At 46.1% G+C, this 26,495-nt stretch overlaps 1 protein-coding gene and 1 long non-coding RNA gene across 2 annotated transcripts in view; one reads left to right on the top strand and one right to left on the bottom strand.

Annotated features, from left to right (window-relative positions):
• The first annotated feature begins 2,492 nt into the window (after positions 1 to 2,492).
• On the top strand, positions 2,493 to 25,232 carry LOC142828033 (uncharacterized). Its single transcript, XR_012902950.2, has 3 exons — positions 2,493 to 2,619; positions 21,686 to 21,825; positions 25,048 to 25,232. It is a non-coding gene; the product is annotated as an uncharacterized LOC142828033 (long non-coding RNA).
• Positions 13,392 to 26,495, bottom strand: part of ACBD3 (acyl-CoA binding domain containing 3) — a 33,874-nt gene continuing 20,770 nt past the window's right edge. The window contains exons 7-8 of the mRNA XM_075925300.2: positions 18,639 to 18,923; positions 13,392 to 14,101 (exon numbers count right to left, since the gene is read on the bottom strand). Coding sequence (XP_075781415.1) covers positions 13,896 to 14,101; positions 18,639 to 18,923 — 491 coding nt within the window. The 3' untranslated portion in view covers positions 13,392 to 13,895. The remainder of the gene's footprint in view (positions 14,102 to 18,638; positions 18,924 to 26,495) is intronic.

Raw genomic sequence — 26,495 nt, forward strand, 5'->3', positions numbered from 1 at the left:
TTCAAATTCGACACTCTCCGGGGGGGGGGGATTGAACAAAGACCCCAACTACCTTACTCATTACCAAGATAGCTTCCCCAATTATCACCTCTAATACCATTAGCTCACAGACATCTAACTTTCCCCACCTCTAATATCATTAACTCACAGACACTTACCTTCCTTCCTCCCCCGCCCCCCCGCATCCCCCTTCTGTTCTGAAATGTGATTTGTCCTTTTCATATGTGTTCATTTTTTTTAAATTGTATCCTTTGGTATATATGGTTGTGACTATTTTCTTCCACTATTTGATCTGAGGAAGTGGGTCTGGCCCACAAAAGCTCATCATCTAATAAACCATCTTGTTAGTCTTTAAAGTGCTACATAGTCCTGCATTTTTTTTTTTTTAATGAGGAACACCAAGGATTTTTTTGTTGAGCAAAACAAAACAAAAAAAAGGTTTGGGGAAAAGTTGTTGAGGAAAAAAAAGCATCAGGGGAAAGTTATCGAGGAAAAGAAAAAGGTCGCCTGCTCCTTGTAAGGTGGTCATTTTGAATTCTCTTGTTCTCCACGGCACACCTCTGACTGCCTCGCGGCACCAGTGTGCCACGGAACACGGTTTAAGAAACACTGAGATAAATAGAACTATTCACCTTCTTACCAGATGAGCAGTCGGGGGGGTCACCAGTGTCGTCAGTCAGGGTTTCGGGATTGTCCCAGTTCGTTCTTGACAGGTCCTCTACTCCAGTGGTGCTCAACCTTTTTTAATTCGCAACCCCCAGGGCCAGGAAAATTTTGGTTGAGCAAAAAAAAAGCTATTCGGAACATTTTGTTGCGGCCCCTTTACTTTCAAGCACTGGTCCGCTTCCCTGCCATTCCCCCTGTTGTGCGTACGTTGGACACCAAGCCGGGAAAACAAAATGGTGACCAGCCTGGTGCTGCGACCCGCCCCCCCGCAGGAAGACAACTGCAACCCAACCCATGGGTTGCACACCACTGCTCTGCTCCATCGGTGGTGATATACTTTCATCTGTGTGCATACATGTGCTCCCTTTATCTAAAACGTTAGACCCCGTGCACTTGGTTCAACACAGTAGATATCTGAGAGCCTCCAGAAATGACAGATTCAGGCAAGGATGAAACCAGTCAAGCAGGTTTATTGCCAAATGCTATGCATTAACAGTTATCAGCAGAAAGTCTCAATGCTAAGCCACTGCGTTCTGTAAGTGTTGATAATGCCACCACCTACAAAAGTGCATAAAGCACCCCCCAACCAAGGTCGGTTGGTGCTAGGTTTGCCAGATGGTTTCAACAAAAATACTGGACACACTTGAGACGTTACATAACAATCTATATTACATCTTATTTAGAAAATACCGGACATTTATATTTTCTCATTTATATTTTCTTAATTTGTTTCCTGAACCAAAAGCTCAAATACTGGACTGTTCGTTTCAAACCCAGACACCTGGCAACTCTAGTTGGCGCTTACCGTTTGCGGTGCCCTTTTATAGACCGGTACAAACAACTTACATCACTTCTTTACATACCAGGTTGCCACCCTCTGTTGCCTAGTTATCAACCCTCACCTTGCAAAAGGGGAGTTTCCTTACTTACTATCCTTTATACTGTCAACTTCGGCCCAGTCCTGAACATAGGTCGGTATGTACATTAGTTTTTGGTACCAAGTCTTTGGAGTCTTTGGTACCAAGACATTTCTTATCGAGATGTTCCGCTACTCCCCTCTGGCTTACAGTCTGTCCCTGGTGCCTCCCTATGTCCTTCTATGCTCAACCTAATTTACACAATCATCAATAGGGCCTCTTTCTTGGCTCCTGTGTTACTGAACCAAAGATTTGCTCACTAGATTCCAGGCCTGTTGCTGTTTTCATGTTACAGACCTTTATTCAGGCCTGCTTACTCCATGTTACTGACCTTCAACTTGCTATACTAGGTAAGCGCCTCCCAGCCAGATTCTGCCTCTGGCACCCTACCCCTTCTCTCCCCTCATCTATCTGCCCCAAGCCACTATCCAAACCCTCTGTATCTCCACTTCCTCCAGGTCACAACTCCCTCCCAGAGCCTGGGCCCCCTCCTGCAGCCCTCCCCCAGGCCAGAATCCTCTCCTGGACCCTGCACCCCAAGTCCCTGCCCCAGATTATAAACCTCTCCTTCAGCCAAACTTCCTCCCACACTCCCTCCACCCCAGCCCTAGCTCCCTACTACACCCCACCCGCTGTGCCGCACCCCCTTCCACAGAATTGCAGCCCTTGACCACTTACCAAAATCTTGGAGTGGCCCACATTGAAAATTATTGCCCAGCCCTGTGTTAGAGCCATCCTCGGTTGTCTCTTTTCTAGGCTGACCAGCCCTAATATATATAGTCTGTTCTCTATGGTCAGAGCTCAACAAATTAGGCAATCGACTCACCCATGGCGAGTAGATTTTAGCACGGCGGGGCCACGCAGCTCTGTCAGCACATGCGCAGCATGCACTTCCATGAGGGCTGGCAAGCAGGGCTTGCTGCCGCTTGGCGAGCCCTGTCTGTGGTAGATGTTACATCACCTCAGACTCTGAACCTTTTCCATTTCTGCTCTATCCTTTTTGAGTTGGGGTGACCAGGACTACACTCTGTTCAAGGTAAGGGCTCACCGTGCATTTACATAGTAGCATTATGATATTTTCTATCTTATTTTTCTATCTATTTCCCAATGGCTCCTAACATAGCCTTTTAGATCACTGCTACATAGTTTTCAGAGACCTCTCCACTCCAGACTCCAAAATCTCTCTCGCCTCGTGAACATTAATTTAAACCCCAGCCTCATATATGTACAGTGGTATGTTTCCAGTGTGCATTGCTTTGCACTTAGCATTGAATTTCTTAGATTTTGTTGCCCAGTCACCCTGTTTTGTGAAATCCCTCTGTACCTCTTCCCATTTCCTCCTCCTCAATTTTTGTGTGTGTGTATGAAAGAGCATGAGCTCACCTGGCTTCAGTGCTGTCCCTAAGGGCATGTGGGGACCAAAACAACCTCACCCCTGCCTCTTGCCATCCTTGCTCTGTCCCCTTCCTCCAAGCCCTCTCCCCTGAGCGACATGACCCAGGGAATTACTAAGAGGGCCTGGTAGCAAAAGTCCTCCCACCACCACTCACTGCGGTGGCAGAAAATGGAGCAACCCGGCTGGGAGATGGCAGAGTCCCCCCCCTTGCTGCCAGCACCAGGGCTCACAGTATTCCCGTAGGTCCCCCAAGAGCTCCCAAAGCACAGGCCCAGGGTGGCTGCCCCAAATTGTCCTGTGGACGGGACGGCTCAGTTGCCCCTCACAAACCTGGTTGGGCTCCCCTAGTTTGTGGCTCACTGGATTGCTGTGAGGGAATCCAGTCACTGAGTCCCTGGGTGTTTTAAGCCCCCAGGATGAGAACACAGTCCAGGCATTGTCCCAAGGCACAAGTTTGGGGTGCAGAGGCCCTGTCTAGCCACTCCCCCTGTGAGCTGCAAGTAGTGCAACTAGAAGTAGTGCTGATTCCTCAGACTCTCCCTGTAGCTTACATATGTCTTCCCCCAGACCGGCACCCAAAGGGGTCAGCCCCACTGGTTCCTCTCTTCAAGGAGGCAGGTGTAGCACAAACATGCAGGTGTTTTGCAGAGAAGTCTAGCACATCGTTGCTCTTTACTTAATCCTGTGAGGAAAAACACAGGTCTATACAAGAATAATAAACCTTACATGCATTTCCTTGCATCGTTTCCTCACTGCTCCAGAGAAGTCCCTAGGCTGGGGTTAGAGACCTTTGGGGCCATCCAGCATTCTCCTGCTCCTGTGCCTGGCTTGTGTTCTGAAATGGAACCCTCTCTTTCCCCAGATCAGCTTCCTTCCTCTGACCTTAGCAGCATCAGCCTGGCTGCTTCCTTTCTCCTGCCCAAAACTTCCTGTGCACATCTCTCCAAGTCGTCTTCCTCTGAGCGCTTCTGTCAGAACCTGATGCTTTGGAAACTTGCCTCTGCTTCGCTTGTCTCCTCCCATCAGACAGGGCAGATCTCCTTCCAGCTCAAGTGAATTCCCTTCGCATATCTAGCTAAAACACGATTGCTAAAGTCAGAGGCGGATGAGAGTTTTGCGGGGCCCAGAGCAGCACAATTTTGTGGGGCCCCCCTTTTGGAGAAAAAATAGAAAAAAGGCATCCCCCCTGTGCCCACTCCTCCAGTAGCCCCACTCTGATCATGTGAGCTACCCCTCCTCATCCCCTCTCTTAAAATCTTCCTCTACACACCTGGCCTGCCTCTCTCCTCTGGTGCTGATCCCTCTCATATAGGTGTCTGCCCTTCTGCTTCACCCCCAGAATCCCCTAGCACCTGCACCTTCCCTTACCCCCCTGTACCCTCCTGGTGCTTCCTCCTTCCCTCACTGCCCCTGCGCCTTTTGCCCTCTTTCCCCCGATACCCATTTCCTCACCACCCTGTGCCTTCACACATGCCTTGCTCCATCCCCACCTTCCTCATGCCCACCCCTCCTTTCAAGCCTTCTCTCAGCACCTTCCCCCCCAATTAAGTCCGCAATGCCCTTACTCTCTCCTCTCCCAGCATCACCCTGTCCCCCCTCCCACTGACGCTTCCCCTCCTGCCCTTTTCCTCATTGTCTGCACTTGGCCACATAGCATTTGTCTCTCCTCCTTGCTGTCGCTTGGTGCCTTCCCCTTTCTTCTCCTGACCTGCTCCCCTCCCCTCCCCTCAGCACAAGCCCCTTCCTCTGCCATCTACCTTCTGCCTTCCAGTTTGCAGGGCAGCCACGACCCCAGCCCAGGCACCAAACCGAGCGGTGCAACACTGGGCTGTGCAGTTTTAAAGTCCCAGGCCATGATGTCACGCCACGCCCGGGTGTCTCCCCTCTCAGCTGCTGCGCGGCATGCGCTCCCTCGGCCCCATGTGGCCTGTACTGGCCGGCACAGGGAAATTTAAAGTGCAGGGCTGCAGCGCCCTGTCACAATCCCCCTACTCCTCTAGCAGCCACCAGCTGGTCCTTCGGCAGATGGCCCACTGGGAAATTCCTGGTATCCTGCCGGGCCAGTCAGCCCCTAGCGCTGGCGTGGGGCCTATTGAAGTGCAGGGCCTAGGGCAGCTGCCCAGCTCGCCCTGCCCTAATCTGCCACTGGCTAACATTAAGTTTCCCTCAGAGGCCTCCAAGTTGTGTACCTGCTACTGGTCCTGTCAGCCATGGTGAACACTTACTGAGACTGGGACTTTCTGTGATACAGCAATTCCATAATACAGCCGCTCCCCGAGTTACGAACAAGTTACGGACCAACACTTGGCCAACTCCGTAACTCGGCTCCCATAGAGTTACATGGCGACCGCGCTGTTCGTAAGTGCGGATCACCGTTCATAACTCAGATCTGCATTTACGACTCTTTCGTCTTAAGTGCAGATGGTCGTAAGTGGAGGTGGTCGTAACTTAGGAAGTGGCTGTAACTTCAAAATGTCACTTACAATTCATAAGCTGCATGAGGAAAAGAGATTTGCATTAGGAAGGTGAAAGGCTAACTGGTAAGCATCACGCTTAATGGGTGATGCTTACCAGTTCCAGTTAACTGGTCCCCCGCCAGCCCTACAGGTGGGCCTGTTGTGGACAGGAGCTGCTCCGGCTATCCAGAGCAACCCCTGCCTGCAACACATTTGCGCCACCTAACTTCTGTTGCTGAATCATGAGTGGCAGAGTCAGACTTATTTTTTAGAATAAAAGGATTTGAAAACCAAACTCTTTCATAGAATCATAGAATCATAGAATAATAGGACTGGAAGGGACCTCGAGAGGTCATCGAGTCCAGCCCCCCGCCCTCAAGGCAGGATCAAGCTCCGTCTACACCATCCCTGACAGATGTCTATCTAACCTGTTCTTAAATATCTCCAGAGAGGGAGATTCCACCACCTCCCTTGGCAATTTATTCCAATATTTGACCACCCTGACAGTTAGGAATTTTTTCCTAATGTCCAATCTAAACCTCCCCTGCTGCACTTTAAGCCCATTACTCCTTGTCCTGTCCTCAGAAACCAAGAGGAACAAATTTTCGCCTTCCTCCTTGTGACACCCTTTTAGATATTTGAAAACCGCTATCATGTCCCCCCTTAATCTTCTTTTTTCCAAACTAAACAAGCCCAGTTCATGAAGCCTGGCTTCATAGGTCATGTTCTCTAGACCTTTAATCATTCTTGTCGCTCTTCTCTGTACCCTTTCCAATTTCTCCACATCTTTCTTGAAATGTGGCGCCCAGAACTGGACACAGTACTCCAGCTGAGGCCTAACTAGTGCAGAATAGAGCGGCAGAATGACTTCACGAGTTTTGCTTACAACACACCTGTTGATACAACCTAGAATCATATTTGCTTTTTTTGCAACAGCATCACACTGTTGACTCATATTCAACTTGTGGTCCACTATGACCCCTAGATCCCTTTCCGCCATGCTCCTTCCTAGACAGTCGCTTCCCATCTTGTATGTATGGAACTGATTGTTCCTTCCTAAGTGGAGCACTTTGCATTTCTCTTTAATTAAACCTCATCCTGTTTACCTCTGACCATTTCTCTAACTTGCTAAGGTCATTTTGAATTATGTCCCTATCCTCCAAAGAAGTCGCAACCCCACCCAGTTTGGTATCATCTGCAAACTTAATAAGAGTACTCTCTATCCCAATATCTACATCATTGATGAAGATATTGAATAGTACGGGTCCCAAAACAGACCCTTGAGGAACTCCACTTGTTATCCCTTTCCAGCAGGATTTAGAACCGTTAACAACAACTCTCTGACTACGGTTATCCAGCCAATTATGCACCCACCTTATCGTGGCCCTATCTAAGTTATATTTGCCTAGTTTATCAATAAGAATATCATGCGAGACCGTATCAAATGCCTTACTAAAGTCTAGGTATATGACATCCACCGCTTCTCCCTTATCCACAAGGCTCGTTATCTTATCAAAGAAAGCTTTCAGATTAGTTTGGCATGACTTGTTCTTCACAAACCCATGCTGGCTATTCCCTATCACTTTATTACTTTCCAAGTGTTTGCATACGATTTCCTTAATTACCTGCTCCATTATCTTCCCTGGGACAGACGTTAAACTGACCGGTCTATAATTTCCTGGGTTGTTCTTATTCCCCTTTTTATAGATGGGCACAATATTTGCCCTTTTCCAGTCTTCTGGAATCTCCCCTGTCTGCCATGATTTTTCAAAGATCATAGCTAAAGGCTCAGATACCTCCTCTATCAGCTCCTTGAGTATCCTGGGTTGCATTTCATCAGGACCTGGTGACTTGCTGACATCTAACTTTCCTAAGTGATTTTTAACTTGTTCTTTGTGTATCCTATCTTCTAAACTTACCCTCTCTCTGCTTGTATTCACTATGTTAGGCACACCTCCAGACTTCTCGGTGAAGACCGAAACAAAGAAGTCATTGAGCATCTCCGCCATTTCCAAGTTCCCTGTTACTGCTTCTCCCTCCTCGCTAAGCAGTGGGCCTACCCTGTCCTTGGTCTTCCTCTTGCTTTTAATGTATTTATAAAAGGTCTTCTTGTTTCCCTTTATGCCTGTAGCTAGTTTGATCTCATTTTGTGCCTTTGCCTTTCTAATCTTGCCCCTGCATTCCCGTGTTGCTTGCCTATATTCATCCTTTGTTAGTTGTCCTAGTTTCCATTTTTTATATGACTCCTTTTTTATTTTGAGATCATGCAAGATCTCCTTGTTAAGCCAAGCTGGTCTTTTGCCATATTTTCTATCTTTCCTACACAGCGGAATTGTTTGCTTTTGGGCCCTTAACAACGTCCCTTTGAAATACTTCCAACTCTCCTCAGTTGTTTTTCCCTTCAGTCTTGCTTCCCATGGGACCTTACCTACAAGTTCTCTGAGCTTATCAAAATCTGCCTTCCTGAAATCCATAACCTCAATTGTGCTGGTCTCCCTTCTGCCTTTTCTTAAGATCATGAACTCTATTATTTCGTGATCACTGTCCCCTATACTGTCTTCCACTTTCAAGTTCTCAACTAGTTCCTCCCTATTTGTTAAAACCAAATCCAGAACAGCTTCTCCTCTGGTAGCTTTTTCAACCTTCTGAAACAGAAAGTTGTCTCCAATGCAGTCCAGAAACTTATTGGATAGCCTGTGCCTCGCTGTGTTAGTTTCCCAACATATGTCTGGATAGTTGAAGTCCCCCATCACCACCAAATCTTGGGCTTTGGATAGTTTTGTTAATTGTTTAAAAAAGGCCTCATCCACCTCTTCCACCTGGCTAGGTGGCCTGTAGTAGACTCCTAGCATGATATCACCCTCGTTTTTTACCCCTTTTAGCTTAACCCAGAGACTCTCTACACAGCTATCTCCTACGTTCATCTCCACTTCAGTCCAAGTGTGTACATTTTTAATATACAAGGCAACCCCTCCTCCCTTTTTTCCCTGTCTGTCCTTCCTGAGCAAGCCGTACCCTTCCATACCAATATTCCAATCGTGCGTCCCATCCCACCAGGTTTCTGTAATACCAATGATATCATAGTTGTATTTATTGGTTAGCAATTCCAGTTCTTCCTGCTTATTACCCATACTTCTCGCATTTGTATATAGGCATCTAAGATACTGATTTGATCTTGCCTCCCTGTTGTGCCCTGACCCTCCTTTCTCCTTGCCATTATAGGCCGTAGTCCCCCCCATTTCCAACCCATCTCCCAGTCCCGCACATTCAGCACTTACCTGTGGGCTTTGCTCACCTGCCCCCGACAAACCTAGTTTAAAGCCCTTTGGAACAGAAGTTCATGGCAAATGTTCCAGCCTTGTACTAGCACCCGGGGGGAAAAGCTGGTTTTTACGATCCCAGATGAAGTGGGTTGGGAACATGGCATTAAGTTCAGTTTAAATAATTACTCTTACCGTAGCTAAAGTATGTTTAGTCTAGCAGTGTTACTTACTTTTGAATATGTAACTTCATGTTGCACCAGTCCCTTTAAGATACAAATGGGTTGTGTAAGCATTAGGGATGTTCAATATTGAGTAATTGATTAATAGAATAGTCAATGCAATTTGCAGACTATTCGATAGGGCACCTCAGCCTTTGAAACGTAGCAACAGCCCTAGGGTTGTTGCTACACTTCAAAGGCAAAAGAGCCGCGTGGAGCCCGGGGTCAGCTGGGGACTCTGCTGACCCTTGTCTGTGTGCTGCACTATTGCTTTATGCTTCTGCTTTGAAGCACTGCAAGGAGCCTCATACTGGGCACCCTGTGGTGTTTTAAAGCAGCAGCACTGCATGGAGACCAGGGTCAGCAGGGAGTCCCCAGCTGATCCCGGGTGTCACGCAGCGCTGCCTCTTTAAACGCCACATGAAGCCAGGGGACACTCCAGCTGGCCCCAGACTCCATGCAGCGCTCCCACTTTGAAGTACCCCTACCCTCTTTCTGCTGCTTTCTGATAGAGGCAGCAAACGGGGGGGGGAGGGGAGGAAGCAACTAGTCAGCCTGTTGACTATCTGATATGCATTTGCTTTCACAGGCTATCGTCTTAAATTGGAAAACTACTATGATACTTAGGTAGGGAAGCTATTTTGCATATACACAAGGGAACACCCGGGCTTTCACTTTACCCTCGTCCACACAAAGATGTAATAATACAAATGAACTATGCTGCCTGCTACTACATGTTCTGCTGACCTAAGTATGAGTGAACATCCGGAAAACTGGGTCTCTCACCTTAAGAGAGAGTGGCAAAAGATCAAACCATGGGTATGTAGTATAATAGCTGGGGGAAGGCATTGCCTTCACAAACTACCAGCCTGGCCCATACTCTGCACCCAGCACACCTAGGCTATGTCTACACTGGGGATTCTTGCACAATAATTCTTGCACAAGAACACGTCCACACTGCCATGCACTTTTGCACAAGAGCATCCATTGCAGTGTGGACACACTCTTGTGCAAGAAAGCACCAATGGCCATTTTAGCCATAGGGCTTTCTTCCGCAAGAATCCTGTCCAGTGTCCATACTGCCCTCTTGCACAAGAGTGAATACACTTTCTTAGAAAAGAGCATAGCTCTTGAACAAGAAGCCCTCTCTTACCATGCTTTACTGTAAATCATCTTGCACAAGAGCTGGAGGGCAGTGTGGACACTCTGTGGAAGAACTGCCATTCTTGCGCAAGAACCTGCCAGTGTAGACATAGCCCTACTGTAGGCAAATTACAGCAGTGTTACTGCTCCCAGGGCCTGCCCACCCTGTGGAATATGGAGGCTCAGGATGCACAGCCTCCATGTGCTCCAATGCCAGGGAGGCTGGACCCTCGCACAAGCCATCCTCTGAGGCACACACCCACCCGCTCTCCTTTACTCCCTATGGTGGTGGTGGGGCACAGAGAGGGAGCTTGGCTCCCATGAGGGCAGAGCCTCAGCAGAAGGGGTGGGGCTAAGGACTTGCCTTTCCCCAGTCCTACCTTCACTGACTCAAGGGCTCAAACACTGATTAAGCTGGTAACTGATACACAGCACTTGTGTGGTTGTAGTATAAAACCATAGCTGTTGGGGGTGCCTTCACTATCCATTTCTGCACACTGGAAATGTCATCTTCTTGTCACTTCATAACCCTCTGCATGTGAGACTAAATGGGGGAGGAACCATTGTGATTTTGGATGTGCTAACATGGAATCTAAACCTAATTAACTACACTGCACCCTGGCCTTTGGAGACAGCATTGCATAGACCCTTGCTGTAGGATGACCACCACCCTGTGTAAGTTTTCCCCTTATTATTCACTGTTCACCACAGGTGAAAAGGGAATGTAAAACCTTATGTTTCTTAAATTTGTGCCCCTCCTGCCTACAGGGACTTGCTCTTGTACTCATGTAGGCTGTTAGGTCTACCTCCATCCTCATGTAGATGGAAGTCTAGCACATTCAGCCCTTGCTAGAGGAGCCTCTTTCATTCTTCCAATCCCCTCTAGACTGGTTTTCCTCTTTCTACAAAGATGTGCCACATTTAAAGACTGATGGGATCTGGGGAGATGGATAAACAACTGTCAAACCCTTAGATCATAGTCCCACTGCTATTTTGTGGATGTCCTGGGGAAGTACTGCCCTGAAAATTGAGTAGGAGCCTGGAGAAAACCAATGCAGCAACTAACAACCCACAAATCCTTCCTGTTTTCTCACCCAGGGTCATTACCTGACCTTTGAGGGAGGCAGAAGCTGGCAAGAGCCAATGTTGCCATCATAGGTCATGTAGGTTTGGGAGGAAGGGAAGAGGGGCCCAGCTGAAATCATTTCCCCCCTCCAATAGTCCCCCTCACCCAGAAGAGGTGACACTCCTTCCAGGGGCACTAGCATTCACGTAGTGGCCTACTTTCCCCAATCTCACAATAAGTGAAGGAGAGGCTTCACTGCCAGAGCTCAGCCAGACTGGTAGGTGAGGGAAGAATTTTCACTGGACACACTACACTGTGGGAGGGGGTGTATAAACAAAGCCAGTCTCTTGTCCTTAATCACACTATGCAAGCCCTTTATTTCCCCTTCCTTTGCCTAATGCACTCCATTAACTTCCACTTCAAGTTTTAAAAAAAAAATCATGGCACAAATGTGTTGACACCATCACATTGCTCACCATTTGCTCCATGGCTATAGCAACTGTAAGCACCTCAAGACAGTTAACTGTTGGTGCAGGGCTTAGCACAGTAGAACCCCAGGAGTGCTCCATAGCCACTACTACTGCAATAAAACAGTACATGAGGTCTCCACCCCAGCAGGACATTAACCTCCACTGCACATCCTCAGGCACATTTGTCCACATGGCCTTATGGTTTTTAATTGGTATCATCAGTATGTGCAGGGCAGTGTGTAAGTATAGCAGAACTAAATAATAGGGAAGAAAAGGCTGCAGTATACCATTAATCTTTGTAAAAAGGAAGGATATTTTAGAAAGCTTTACCATGTTCTACTTGAGTAGTCATATATAGTGGGAAGTTAATAAAAAGCCAACAGATGTACAGATAAAATGTATTTTAATTAAGATTAAATATATTATCCAAAGTATTTTGAAATCTCACTTGTACTGTACTAAACAGCCAGAGGCAATAAAAAAGTTCAGAAACTGAAAAGTTTGGACATCCAACACATGACAATAAATGTTGCCATTTAAAGCGACATACACCGCTCTCAAGAACAGTTATATTTTTAGAGAAAAGTCAAACTTTTTTTAGGGACAAATCTAAATTGAAAACTCAAAGAAATATTACTGCCTGTCTTTATTTTTTGCATTTTAAATATAGTTTGTTTTCTTAAAAAAACCAAGGTAATTCCTAACTCCATGGCTTATATACTATATGTACACATGAGCAGAGCATTTTACAAGTGTTTTGGATGGAGCAGCACTAGCTTGCTATAAAGCTGGTAAGTGTGTTGCTGAACCAAATTTCAAGACAAGTTAAGCACTCTATTTTTTTTCTTCTTCAGAATTGGTACGAGAGTGAATCATGTACATTCAAACCACATATTCAAACAAAACCCCACAAACTCCAACATCCCTATTTTTATGGAACTGTATAAGCTGCAACTAATCGATGGAAATCCTACTGCAATAATTGATTTGAGAATGATGCAACACTAATCAAGTGCATTACTCCTTCAGAAAGAGCAGTTCATCTTTACAATGTGCCTGAACCCTCTCATCCTTTCAAAAAACAGAGCCCCACAGAAAAGTGCACTGTTACTGCAGATGTGCACCAGATAACCATCTGTATTTATTTTTAGAGTAAAAACTATGCAAATGCTTCAACAGTATTATGAAATATGGTATGGAGATTAAAGCTAAAATATTAAGGATCTGCAGTGACATTCTGCTTTTCCTTGGAAAACATAATTACAGACTAGAATTAAAGCATGGAAGGTTTGCACCCAAGTACCCCCAGATTAAACTAAAATGGGTTGTCCCTGGCAGTGATTTCCATAATATTAGTGCAACATTAATTCCTATGCTTCACCAAAATGATTCAGATAATCATTTAAATGCACTAAGTGCAAATTTAGGTTTACAAAACACACAAAGCAGGAACTGAGAGTTGTGCAGAAAACTGGTTTCACTTCGAAGTCTACCCGTACAGCCAAATCAGCAAACAAGACAAGAACAGTCATCCCCTGGTTCAGTATCAGAATCCCACCATGACTTGCAGCAGGTGGAGGGGGACTAAGATTCTGTTGTGTCACTAGTTATGTATATTTTCAATTGCAATCCGAGTTAAAGCTTCCAATTTTGAAGTCAGAGAAGGACCTTTGTCTTTACAGTTGTCCTGATCTGGACTCTGCAGCCCCACTGAAAACAAATACCCTTCTTTTATACACTACACTGTTTTAAGAGATCAAATAGGTCACATTTTGCATGACAACAGGAGACACAACTTGTTTCAAGTTTTAATAGTGTAAAAATCTGACATTAATACAGTTTTGAGAGACTTGCTACATTGCAAATTGTGTCCAATTCTGTCCATTAAGGATGAGACTCCCCCCAACAACAATTAACAAGTTACCATTCCATTCCCAAAGCACACAGACCAGCCAACACCCCACCAACTGTTCAAACACTATGTGCTTGTATGTGTAAGTAACAGCTTGGAGGTTTTGCATATGCAGTTAGTGTGACTTTAGTCTGACAGTCAGTGATTTCATTGGCTAACCTCTTGCTGCCAGTAAGTGCTGGGAGATGCTGTACTAAGCCCCAAAGTAATCTTCTTTACAATTGTTCAGCAGAAAAATCCCAGCATCTAATGTTAAAGTTCACATACAAACCGTATAGATACACCAGACAGGGTAAAATACAAACTCAAAAGATCCATTACATTTGAAGAAAATTCCAAATAAAATGATGTCTTCTGCACAGCCCCAGCCTCCGCCACTGCAACAGCTTTATCTAGTGTAATAGACTCTGTAGTAAACTGTTTTTGATCTCCATAATGAGTAGGAGTTGTCAAATTTAAGGAGATAAACTCCTCTCCCTGGGTACTGGTGGCTGCCAGCATACACTTCTTCATGACAGTCTCGTCTGTACACAGGCACTATTTCATCTAGCTGAGGCTTGTTGGCATTCTTTTTGGCTTTCTCTTCACTGTTTTCTGTAGTAGAAAAAATAAAGCAATCATTACATGAGGGGGGATTTAATACAAAAAGCAAGAATAAAGTCAAATTGAGTTTTTAGGTTTTTGCTAGCCCAACAGGAACCAGGAATGCACGAAATCAAATACATTCCACTAAAAATACCCCCTATGAGTTTAACTATTTGGGAGTATGGATTTTTGTGGGTGAGGTTAGGGACAGTCACAAGGAAGAGCTGAGGTAAGACTGTTAACTTCATGCTGTTGTGTACGATTTCTAAACTGAGGCATGGAAATCAATCTTTATTCCAGCCTCAGGAAGTTCTTTATTTAAAAAAAATAAAAAAACGGACGGACGATATTTTGTTGTAACATTCATTATATTTACAAAGACAGGAACACCAGCCTTTGGTTCAGTCTGGTGATGGGTTTCTTCATCAAATCCAATCAATCTTTATTAATTCATTAGCGTAAAATGCTAAACTATATTCATACAGATGCAGGGTCTGATTTTAGGGGTGTTAAGGACAAGTCAACTATCAGATCAGCAAATGCTTATTTGGATATTCAGTCGACTAGTCCATTTCCCCTCCTCCCCCCACCTTGTTGCCTCTATTACAGTGTTTCTCAAACTTAAAGACCAAAGAACGCCAAAATATATTTTTTTAAATGAACACCACCAAGGATTTTGTGTTGAGCAAAAAATAGAAGAGAGGCAGGGAAAGTCATTGAGCAAGCAAAAAAAGTTGCCTGCTCCTTTAAGAGCAGCCATTTTGAACTCTATTCTCCCCAGCACACTAGTATGCTGCAGAACACAGTTTAAGAAACACTGCTCTATTAGAGGCAGGGGGAGGAGGAGGAAGAAGAGGAGGGGGATGCTGCTGCTTTGAAATGCTGCAGCAGCCTTCAAAGGGACAGCACTACACAGCTGAGCCCAGGATCAGCTGTGCAGCACTGCCACGCATAAAGCCTGGGGTCAGCCGGGAATTGATCCTAGGTTCCAGCATGGCATTTCCAGGAAACCCAAGATCAGCTGGGGAGTTTCAAAGCAGAAGCATGGCATAGAACAGGGGTCAACAGGGGACTGAGTCCTCTGCTAACCCTGGGCTCCATGCTCTGCTGCTGCTTTGAAATGCATAAGAACTCTTCTCCCCTCCACCCCCCCAGGACTCTTGTACACTTCAAAGTTGGCACATCATGTGCAGCCCCAAGTTAGTGGGACTTCCCACTGGCCCTGGGCTGCACACAGGGTTCTGCATTCCTCCTCTGAATCCCAGCAGGGGTTCTTGTACATTTCAAAGGAGGAATGCAGAAGTGCCTATCAACTAGTCAATTAACCATTACTTAACATCCTTACCTGATTTTCAACCATCTACACTTGAGGCCCCAGCTTCATTACAGTCAATAAAAGCAATTGGTGGTCAAATTTCAGAGTTGAACCATAAACACTTTGAGGTCCCCTGACAAGGCGCTTTAAAAGCCCAGCTGTTTTGGAGTCCCCACTTGAGAAATGCTTTTGCTCAAGACCAGAGTTAATAGAACATAAGACTCAAGAACTGGGAGCACAGTAAAATAAAGGTTAGCCAAGCTAACTCGATGCATCTGTGACAAGTTAGGGTAGCTAACTTGTTCATAGGAGCTGAAGGACAGCCTATGAAGTGCCTAACCTAATAACTAGACTGCAGCTGGCTGAAGGAAGGTCACAGTCTGAGGCAATTCACTACTAAGTGAACCACAGGTCATTTTGTTCACTTTTCTGTGCAGAGCAGTTGTGCACCTCTCCAAACAAATCCCTCTGCACAATTTTTGCATACAAGATAGTGTACACCAAAGTTGGCAGTAGCATAGGACAGATGGCTAGATCACAAGCTCCTGCAATGGCATGCCAGACTCCCCTGATGGCTGAGAAAATGGACCTGAGTCCACATGTTTGGAGACACAGGTCATTGCAATGTGTGGCCTTCAGAGACAGGATATTGAGGTTAGTTTCCTTCTGGTAAAATTTCATGTAAGCAGGGCAGGAATTGCATCCTTCATGGGAGTAAAAAGCATATGGAGACTTACTCCAAAACTCAAGATGTAGTGGTGAAACATAGAATAGTAGAAATGGGCATTGAGTTGTTGGATACATTAGATATTTGACAAAACTCTGAAGACTAGACAGTAAAAATATTCCTATATCAGAGGCAGGAGAATAAAAGACAACTTAGTAAGTCTTTTCTAGAGCTCTGCATGGATACAAAATGGATATCCGCAGATTTACAGGGCTCTAGTCTTTTCCATCTCTGACTTTTAAGACTGGTATGTCTCATGCTCTCTCCCATCAGGATACTTTAACTCCTCTACAGATGACATTTTCAAAGGGGCCTCTACCCAACCTCCATTTCTGTGTGAACATTTTATGCACACGAGGTTTCTGTTCTAGGTTTCAAATCACTGCACACAATGCACCCAGTGCCAACAGGGAAAGGCAGGAAACCATCAGCTTTAGCATTGCCCGAAGATCAATTTCAAAGAAAGCTTTCACCATAGTTGCTTCTCAAATTGATGCTTGGCTTGGTAACCTTTTAGGTTTAAGCTTTTCTTCCTTTTTTGAATATCCATGAAGGAGAATATTATTTAGCAATGGCTTGCTCTAGCTAGCACCAAGCATTATCTGAGTTAATATCTGGCAGAAGTAGGAACATCCAAATTTGTTTACCATGCGGTCATATATTAGGAAATCCAAGAGCTTGAAGGTCACATCCTAAAACAAAGATTTCCCTTACCCTTCAATGTGCAGGGGCTACAACTCCTGGCCTCAGCACAGCAATAAAGGCTTAGCACTTTACAGCTCTTTCTATCAAGGAACTCAGTACAGAAGTAATTTTCTCTCTCAATACCATACCCAGGACAGTGTATGTTTTACAAATTAAAAAGTCAAGGAAGTGGTTAAGTGATTTGTCCAAGGTGACAAAGTATCAGGATAAGAAACAAAATCCAGGCCTTTCCCCCTTGCTTTGATTACAAAACCAAGATCATCCTTCTATCCCAGCATGCATCTTGTTCAAGATGAGCATTGCATAATGACTCCCATAGTCTACATGAACACCCTTTCAGTGTTAAAGGAACTTTTTTTTTTTTCCCCCAAATCTCTTCGGAAGTGTTACTGTTACAGCATCCTAGATTAGATAATTTCAAACACTGGTGCTGTTAAATGCTTGTTTCCCTTGGTGGGTCTTTCATATCAAAAGAGAGAACAAGATAATAAAACAATCTCAAAAACTGGCAACAGGGCTACTAAGGCATATGCACGAACATACCCATACAGCAATAGCTCCTGAAACCAAATGATCACCAGAATTGACATTTTCACTTAACCACATTTATTCCAATTGGGTTTTCACTTTGAAAACCCTACTGCCTTGAGAGCCGCCCCCCAGACACTGGACCCACTGAGAATCCTGGTACCCTTGCCATCAGCCCCCACTGCAACTCTGTTCAGGTGCTGGTGGCAGGACCTCCTTTGCTTGGGTAAGAAAAAAACCTTTCCTATGAGAACTGCACCTGCCTGCTTAAGGAGCAGTAGTTTGGACAGGAGGCATATCTTGCCAGATGAGGGAGCAATAGTGACCCCTCCATAAGCCATATAGGTGGCTCCAGACATACACCTCAAGGACTATGGGGCCATGGACTCTCCCTCCCCCCAATGGATGCAATTGGACTATGACTGCCTAAGCCCAGCACCAGGCAGATGAACCAGAAGTACAGGCAGTCCCCGGGTTACGTACAAGATAGGGACTATAGGTTTGTTCTTAAGTTGAATCTGTATGTAAGTCGGAACTGGCATCCAGATTCAGCCGCTGCTGAAACTGATCAGTTTCAACAGTGGCTGAATCTGGACGCCAGTTCTGACTTATACAGATTCAACTTAAGCACCCCAGGAATCCCCAAGTCAGCCGCTGCTGAAACTGATCAGCAGCTGATTCCAGGAAGCCCCGGGCAGGGGCTTCCTGTAGTCAGCCACTGGTCAGTTTCAGCAGCAGCTGACTTGGGGATGCCTGGGGCAGAGCAGCTGGGGTGCTGCCGGGTTGGTCCCGTAGCGCCCAGAGCAGCGTTACGGGACCAACCGGCAGTGCCCCAGCTGCTGTACCACAGGCGCCCGGAGCAAAGGCGCGGAGCACGGGGGCAGCGGGACAGCCCAGACACGCCATGGCTGTCCTGCTGCCCTCGGGCTCCGTGGCTGTGCTCTGCTTTGCTCCCCGTCCCCCTGGTCTGCAGACCAGGGGGACGGGGAGCAAAGCAGCAGAACACACGGGCAGCCCAGACGCATCTGGGCTGTCCGCCGCCCGTGTGCTCCCCGTCCCCCTGGTCTGCTGGAGACCAGGGAGAGGGCCCCGTTCGTAAGTGCGGATCCGACATAAGTTGTATCCACGTAACTCGGGGACTGCCTGTAACTACTAACTCAGATTTGGAAGGGGCAGTTTTTGTATTTAGAGGTACACCAGCTGTGCAAAGAGACCCTTAGAGCACAGCCAACCAACTCCAGTGAAAATGTATACAAAATAAGCAAATATACCTTCATCTTCATCCTCTTCATCACTGGATTCACTGACATGCACACTGACTGCAGTGTTAGGCGAGTCTGTCCATTCAAAATATACCCCAAAACCAATGTCATAATTGTCTGTAGCAAACTCCCAGAAGAGATACGACCCTTCTTCGTGAGTTGGTACTCTGACTGTAACCACTTCTCCTCTGCCTACTGTGATCACAGAGTCTGCATCTTGTCGGATCTTCTCTTTGAAGTCTTTTATCTGGGGTCGTGTCCACATGGATGGAGCCGCTATCACAGGAACAGATTCTAAAAAATGGAAAAAGCATGGAAAGTGAAGGGCTTGACTTAAAAAAATACAGTTATGTAACATGTCACTTCTGTAAGACATGGCATCATCCAGCCTCTGCAGGGCAAGTCTTAAGGTTGCATCTTAAATGGAGCTTTCATGCTACAGGACAATGCTCTTGTAATGGAGGCCTAGGAAACTCACATGAAATACAGCATTGGAACATTACAAATCAACCTCTTAGAAATGTAAGTCTGGCTGAGTGTTCCATTTGACTTGTGGCTGCCAGCCCATCTAAGCTGACTGACAATTCTTTCCATCTTTATTCAGGAAAAACCTCATTTCCCAAGACATCACTTCAGTGCAATATGAGTTACCACTATAATTCCAGGCACAGAGGGTAATGACTGATTCTATGACAGCTAGAGAAGATCATTTAAATCCTTTAAACAAATTCCTAAACATGAAAGCTGTTTTGACATGTAGTCAACTACAGAACTGCTCTGCTTTTTACACACAGGACCCAGACCCCATCCCCTGGTTTCTTAGTAAGGCCTGCCCAAATGTCACAAGGACTGCGGATGAAGGCAGGAAAGTGCTGCTGCTGAAATCAGGAACAGACAACTACAGGGGAGGGGTGGGTGAGAGTGTGTGTGTGGGGGGGGAGGGGAGATGTGAGTGTGGGAAGAGTGGGTTGCTTTTCCTCCTCTTGTAACCCTCCTTACAACAGGTTTCTGCGAGCCAAGGGAACACCGAGGAGCTGCAGTCTGGTGGATTGGAAGGAGAATACATCGGGCTCACTGAAAGAGGAGCGGTGGCAGGAGAGAACAAATTACTTCTTTAAAGTCTCTGCCTTTAAACACTTGGTTCTAGTATCCATGAGACTACACCCTTCAATGAACACCCACCACCCCCATCAATACCCACTTGTACAACTATGAGAGAGAAGTTCTGCAACAGAACTTCTACCTTACATTCCTTCCCTCTGTGGTCTTGTGTCAATTCAAGTGGACTGGACAGGGCTCTTTGGAACCCATCCAGCCCTCTCCTAGTTTAGGTACTGGAGTTGCTGCACATGTGTCTTTCTATAGGAACTGCCTTTATACACAATCCCTTCTTTAGGAAAGGAAGGGAGTGGGCCCAAGAACCAAATCTAGCTCTCACACAGTAAATACAGCGTGCCAAATACAGACAGAGCCTCAATACCAAAGAAAGAAAAGCAACTGGTAATTTGATTGCCTTCTAGAACTAGAAGTTCGAGATGTGTGGTCCTGATCTATATTCCACAGGAGGTGAGTGTGCACTTATGCACTTTGAGTTGGAGAATTCTTGCAAGTGGCATCCATTGGTTCATGCACACATACTCCTCTCTTTGTGCCTCAAACCAAAAGATAACATGGGCAGAGCAGACTGACTGCCTTTCAAGTTCTTTCTACTGTGAATCCAGGAACGAGCCAAAAAGGGGAATGAAGGTGGGTAATGAAACAGATAGGAACCACCTATCTCAAAGTTACTTTTCTTCCAGTCCACTGAGAATGACCATCAAGCAGTACTCAAGTACTAGAAGGAGATGAGTGTGCAAGCAGCAGACTGTTTGAAAGACCACTTTCACAAAGGTTGCACCAGCAGTGGACAGTGATCCCTCTAAGCTGTGTACCAGCACAGCTTCACAGGTGATCAATCAGCCACACAGAGTCAGAAGCTCAGGAGCTGACTGGGTGGGGCTGATTAATCACCTGGCCACACAGCTTACAGGGAACACTGGTGGTGAAGTCCTGTACTAGAGCATAAGTTCTCATGACTGCATGGATGGATCTCCAGGCAGCTGCCTTGCAAACGTCAAGGACAGGAACTTCCTGAAGTTCCACCACTAACGTTGCTTGTGCTCTTGTAGAATGAGCCCTTACCTCATGAGGAAGGGCAAGAAGTGACAACTGGTTGCAGAGTCCGATACATCCCGAGATTCATTTAGAAATCTTCTGGGAAGAGACAGCATGACCTCAAAGTCATTCTGCTATAACAAGAAAATAATTTATTTTCTAGTTGGCTTTGTCCTAGGTAGGTAACAAGCCAACGGCTGTTGCATGTCAGTGGAATGCAGTCTGCTCCTCGTATACATGAGATTTTGGAAAACGACAGACGATTGACTGGCTTAATGAGAACTCTGAAAGCACCTTGGCAGTGAACTTTGGATGTGGTCATGATAAGACTTTGTCCTTAGTGCATACAGTGCATGGCAGATTCACCATTAGGGCTCGGAGTTTCTCCAGCCTCCATGCTAAAGTGATGGCCAGAAGGAACACAACTTTTATTGCATCAGAGGGGTAGCGTGTTAGTCTGTAACTGGAAAATCTTAAACAAAAAGTCTTGCAGCTCCTTAAAGACTAACAAAACATGTAGATGGTATCATAAGCTTTTGTGGGCACAATCCACTTTTTTTTAAAATAGGTAATACATGGAACATATCCCTAGTGTTTGAAGGGAATCAGTGAGTGCCAAAAACAAGGTTCAAGTCCCCGTGAGAGGTAAGCTTCCTTATTGGTGGGGAAGTTCAAATTGGGCCTTTCAAGAAACTCTCAATCAATGGGTGAGTGAAAATTGAGTAACTGTTGATGGCGGATGGCATGCACTGAATGCTGCCAGGTAGACTAAGGGGATTGAGTGAGAGCCCAATCCCCTTTTTTGGGGCTGACCGAGATATGGGTTTCATCTGTACCCAAATGGGAAAAACACTTCCCCTTGCCTGAGCTGCATTTAACATACTTTATTTTCTGTTGCTAAGGATAGTTTGCAAGGCCTCCAAGCAAGAACATTCTGGTTGATGCACATCCAAAAACCAAGCCATAAGATGGGCAGGACAAAGCATCCTGACCTTTCTCCTGGATCAAGAAGAGTGGGAAAGGACAGGATGCTGATCAGAAGGTAAGATGATATAAGGAGATTTGGGAACCAAAAACTGTCTGGGCCAACTCAGGACAATGAGGATGACATATGCCCTGTCCTATCTAATTTTCTGTTGGAATGGGGAGAGAAAGTCAAAACCAGATGCCCTGACCAGGAGAAAGAGGACAGAGTGTAGCTCTAGAGCAGTGGTTCTCAAAGTGCAGTCTGCAGCTTGAGCTTGGCTCTCCCCCACACAGCGGGGAGACCGTGCTGGAGGCTTTCCCCACTGCTCCCATTGGCTGGCCAATAGGAGCAGCAGGAGGCTGTGCTTGGGAGCGATGGGGGCATGAAGCCTGGTAAGCATCCCCCTCATGCCCAGACCCCACACCCAAATCCCCCTCTCATTCATTTCCCCCCTTCCTCCCCAGACCCCACACCACCTCCTCCTCCAACCTAACTTCTTTTGCTCTTGCTCCTGCTCACCCCAGCCAGACACCCTAACTCCCAGCCTTCTTTTGCCCCCAGACCTTGCACCCTCACCCACTCCTGCACCACCCCACCTTCCATCCAGATCCTGCACCCCCATCCTATCCCACTTGCTAGCAGCCCTGATCTGCCCACTCCAGAGCCTAAAGGAGGACTCACAAAATCCACTTACTACAGAACCCTAGAAAAGTAAATCTGGCTAATGAGAAGCCCTGAACTTCAGTCTTCCCTGTCCCTTCCCTTTGCCCCATGGGGCTGGAGCACCAGAGGAGTGAGGTGTTTCGGTCGGGGGCCATATCAGTGACAGTTGGGGGTTTTAGGAAGAGTTTTGCTTCTCGCTTGTGTGGTCCCCAACTGATTTTTCTGTGGGTCAGTGGCCCCATCCCAAAAAAGGTTCCCACCCCTGCCATAAAGAAAGATGACATTGAAATCTTGTGTTGGACATTAATTTAATTTTACTTTATTTAAAATGAGTCTGATAAGAGTTTGAACTTTCTCATGTTAGTTTAACCTGTTTAATAATTTAAATTAAACTTTTCTCCCTAGCTGCAGCACTAGAAAAATGGCTTGGGTGTAATTATGGGTGCGTTTCATTAGCAACAGGTGGTCCGCAGAAAGGCTTGCAGTGAGCCAGGGGAGACACGGACCACAAAGTTTGAGAATCACTGCTGTAGAGCACCTTTGGAATAGCAAATACAGCATTTTGGGTTGGTACAGAAGGCAAACATCCCACGTTGGGCTTCCATATTGAAGATACTGTTCACCAGAAAACTGTATAGCTCCCACTTGTGATTGATGGCAAAATACCTGCAAAGGGTCTGCCAACAGATTCCAAGTTTCCCAAAAGGTAAGCTGCCAAATGACACCATTTTCACAGGGTGACAGCTTACACATAATGGGGAATGACTCTTACCTTCCTAGTTTGCTAATGTAAAAGAATGTCCATATTATCTAACATAAGGACATGCTAGGACTGGACAAGCTGCAGAAAGGCCTGCATGTTTCTCACACAAGGATATTCCAGAAGACTAAGTCACATCCTGGTATCTTAGAGCATCCAAGTGCCCGGTGCAGTGTGGCTGTCTACACGGCCCCCTACCACCTTAAGAGGGAAGCATCTATTGACAGTCTTTTCCAGTGAGGGATATAGGAGGAGAACACACACACACACACACACACACACACACACACTTTATGGGGGTCCCTTCCACCAACTTAATGACAATTCCTTCCAGAATAGCATCTCTAAGATATATGTGCTGTTTGGCTGGTGAACATGCTCTCTGGAGTCATGCCTACAGGCCAGGGGTGGAGAAGCTTAGGCCCAGGGGCCAGATGCAGTCCCCAGCTTTCCTGGATCTGGCCCCTAGGGCTCAGGGCTCCTGCCCCCCCACCACTGGGGAGCCCATGCTGGAACTCCAGACCCCACTTCCTCCCACAACTGATTTTTCTGTGGGTCAGCAGCCCCTGACCCAAAAAAGGGGTCCTGCAACAGGCAATGTAAGTAGAGTCTGGTGAATGGGATAACAAGTGCATGAAGCCAGGAGGGAAAGGCAAGTTGAGTGGTGCTTAAGAGTTGTGCATAACCTGTTCTATCGGGTCACTCATGGAGCAAAACTCATCTGTTGACTTGCCATGTATCAATCCAGTGTTGCCCCTGTAAGGTCTATGGTCTGTCAGAGGAAGGATAAACTTTTCTATGTTTACAACTCCGAAAGATGACAGATGCTGAAGCATTAATAAGGCCTCTTGTGTTTTCACAAGGAGAATCCAGCCACTGAGAAAAGGGAAAATAGTGAGGCCATTCCAACTGAAGTGAAATGCAACTACCAGAAAGACCTTGGTAAAGATCCCAGGGTGTAGGCAAGGTTGAACGACAGCATCCTGTATTGGCTTTGTAGAGGGTCCTAACCATTTCTGAATAAATGCCTTAGCATGAGGTGAACATCCACATAAAAGTATGTGTCCTTAACATCAAGAGCTGTAAACCACATGTCTTTTTCCAGGAATGCCAAAGTGAAATTTCAGTTTACAAAAAAAAAAAAAAGCAATGGAGACTGCAAATATTGAGACGGGTCTCCAACCATCCTCTCTTTTTGCATATAAGGAAGTACACTAAGTAAAAGGCCTTTTCCTTTGTGCTAGAGTTACCTGCTGTTTTGCTCCATGTTGGAGAAGGGACTATACTTTCTGCCTGAGAATACCTTTATGTGATTGATCCCTGAAGAGAGGAGTTTCTGAGGCAGTAGGACAGTAAACTTGACTGTGTAGCCAGACAGACAGATGTCTAATACCCTTTGTTCACTGTTACAGCACTCCAGTTGTGGGAAAAGTGCCAAACAACTCCAGAAGGATATATGTGCTTTGGCTAGCAATGGCATCACTTAGTTTGCAGTTCCGAAGATATGCAAAGTGCAGGGAAATGAGACTTCTGCACCTTTTGGCTCTTATAAGGAGTACTGCAAGATAGCGGATACAACTTAAGACACAGGTCTAGATTTATAGGGCTGCCTGAAATATTCTGTCTTCAGGGGAGGTGTATATATAATGCTGGCACACCAGTTGTCAGCTCATGCCAAGGTGCCAGGCCTCACTGAGCATGTAAATGCATAAACTAGAAACCAGGTTTGCTTACGTGTGTTATTATGAAAATAAATATTGGATGGTATGTTGATAAGAATGCATTTAGTATTTTATACAATACTGCATATGTTGTTCTCACTCAATTATACCTTCTGTTATAATGTAACAACAAATATTTGCATTGCATTATAGCCCTGTAACTAAGTAACCCAGCAAACAAGATGGAATCCTTGTGTAATGCTAATGGTCTCTTACCAAGATGTTAAATCCTGTTCCTTAAATGCCAAGGACACGTTGAACTAAATTAAGGATCAATGACTAAGTGTGTTCTTCTCTGCACTGCCCTCCCCGCTACCTGCCATGAAAAAAAACCTGTGGGGGACCTGGTGCTGTCAGCTTGGTTTCTGAGACCCGAAGCTGTACATATGGACTCAAGAAAGAATCCTTCATCTCTGGGCTGTTTGGATTCGAACAGAATAAAGGAACAAGATGACTGAATTCCCCAAAGATACTCTGAGTAGCTCTAAAAGCCTTTTTGGAATTGTAGCCTCTTTCACCAGTACATGCATTTTACCTGTTTTAACCTTTCAATAACTCTCATTCCTTTTTCTTACCTAATAAGCCTTTAGTTAAGTTTACTATAGAACTGGATACGTGTTGTCTTTGGTTGCAGAGCTAGGATGCAAATCAACCTAGGTGAATGACTGGTCTCTTGGGATTAGATGTTACCTGAATGTTCTATGGAATATGTGATAAGTGGTCACACTAAAAATCAGCTTGCTGGGGTGGCAAGATAGCCTAGAGTGTCTAACAGGACTGTGTGACTCTAGTACTTTGGGAACTCACATTTCGGGATTGGGTTGCAGAAATCTAATTATAGAACATATCATCAGGGTTTTGTGTAAGGTCCCTACAACTTTTTGTTTCTTATTGTCCACACACAGGGTTGCTAGATTCTGCTGGTTTCTGTCAGTGTCATTTTTCTGAAGTAAGGGCACAGGAAGTAGGGATGTAAGTGAGTACTTGACAAGCCTAGCCTATTGGGTAGTAGAGTTGACTACTCACATTCTCCGCCCCTTGCTGCCTCTGTATCAGTGGCAGCAAGGGATGGCAGGCTTAAAAGCTGGTTCCCTCGCCAAGCACTGTCTCTGCAGTGCTGCCTGTCCCCTTCCGTGCCCCCACACCATGGCCTCTATTGGAGGCAGCTATGGGGGGAGAAAGGGGACAAAGGGAGACTGACATGAAGCAGCCTGTGCCCATGGCAGGCCCAGGCTTGCCGCAAGCAGAGGCTGCTCTGCATCCCACAGAGCAGCCCCCCTCCACGGGGTCCCAGCAGGTACCTGGGTCCCCCTACGGACAGGGGCTGCTGGACCTAGCACAAGCCAGGACTGAGCAAGCTGGGAGGCTCAGTCCCAGCTCGCACCGGGTCCAGGAGCTACCCTTGCTGCAGCTCTGCATTTTAAATGTAGTAAGAACCAGGCCAGCTCTTACTACATTTAAAATGCAGAGCTGCAGTGGTCCTGGACCCAGCATGAACTAGGACTGAGCCAGGCTTGCTCAGAGCTGGCTCACGCTGGGTCTGGGACCTACCCCTGTTGTGGCACTGCAGTTTAAATGTAGCCAGGCTGCCTGTGCACTCC

This window comes from Pelodiscus sinensis, chromosome 3 (assembly GCF_052426305.1).
Source record: "Pelodiscus sinensis isolate ZL-2025 chromosome 3, ASM5242630v1, whole genome shotgun sequence".
Lineage (NCBI taxonomy): Eukaryota > Metazoa > Chordata > Testudines > Trionychidae > Pelodiscus > Pelodiscus sinensis.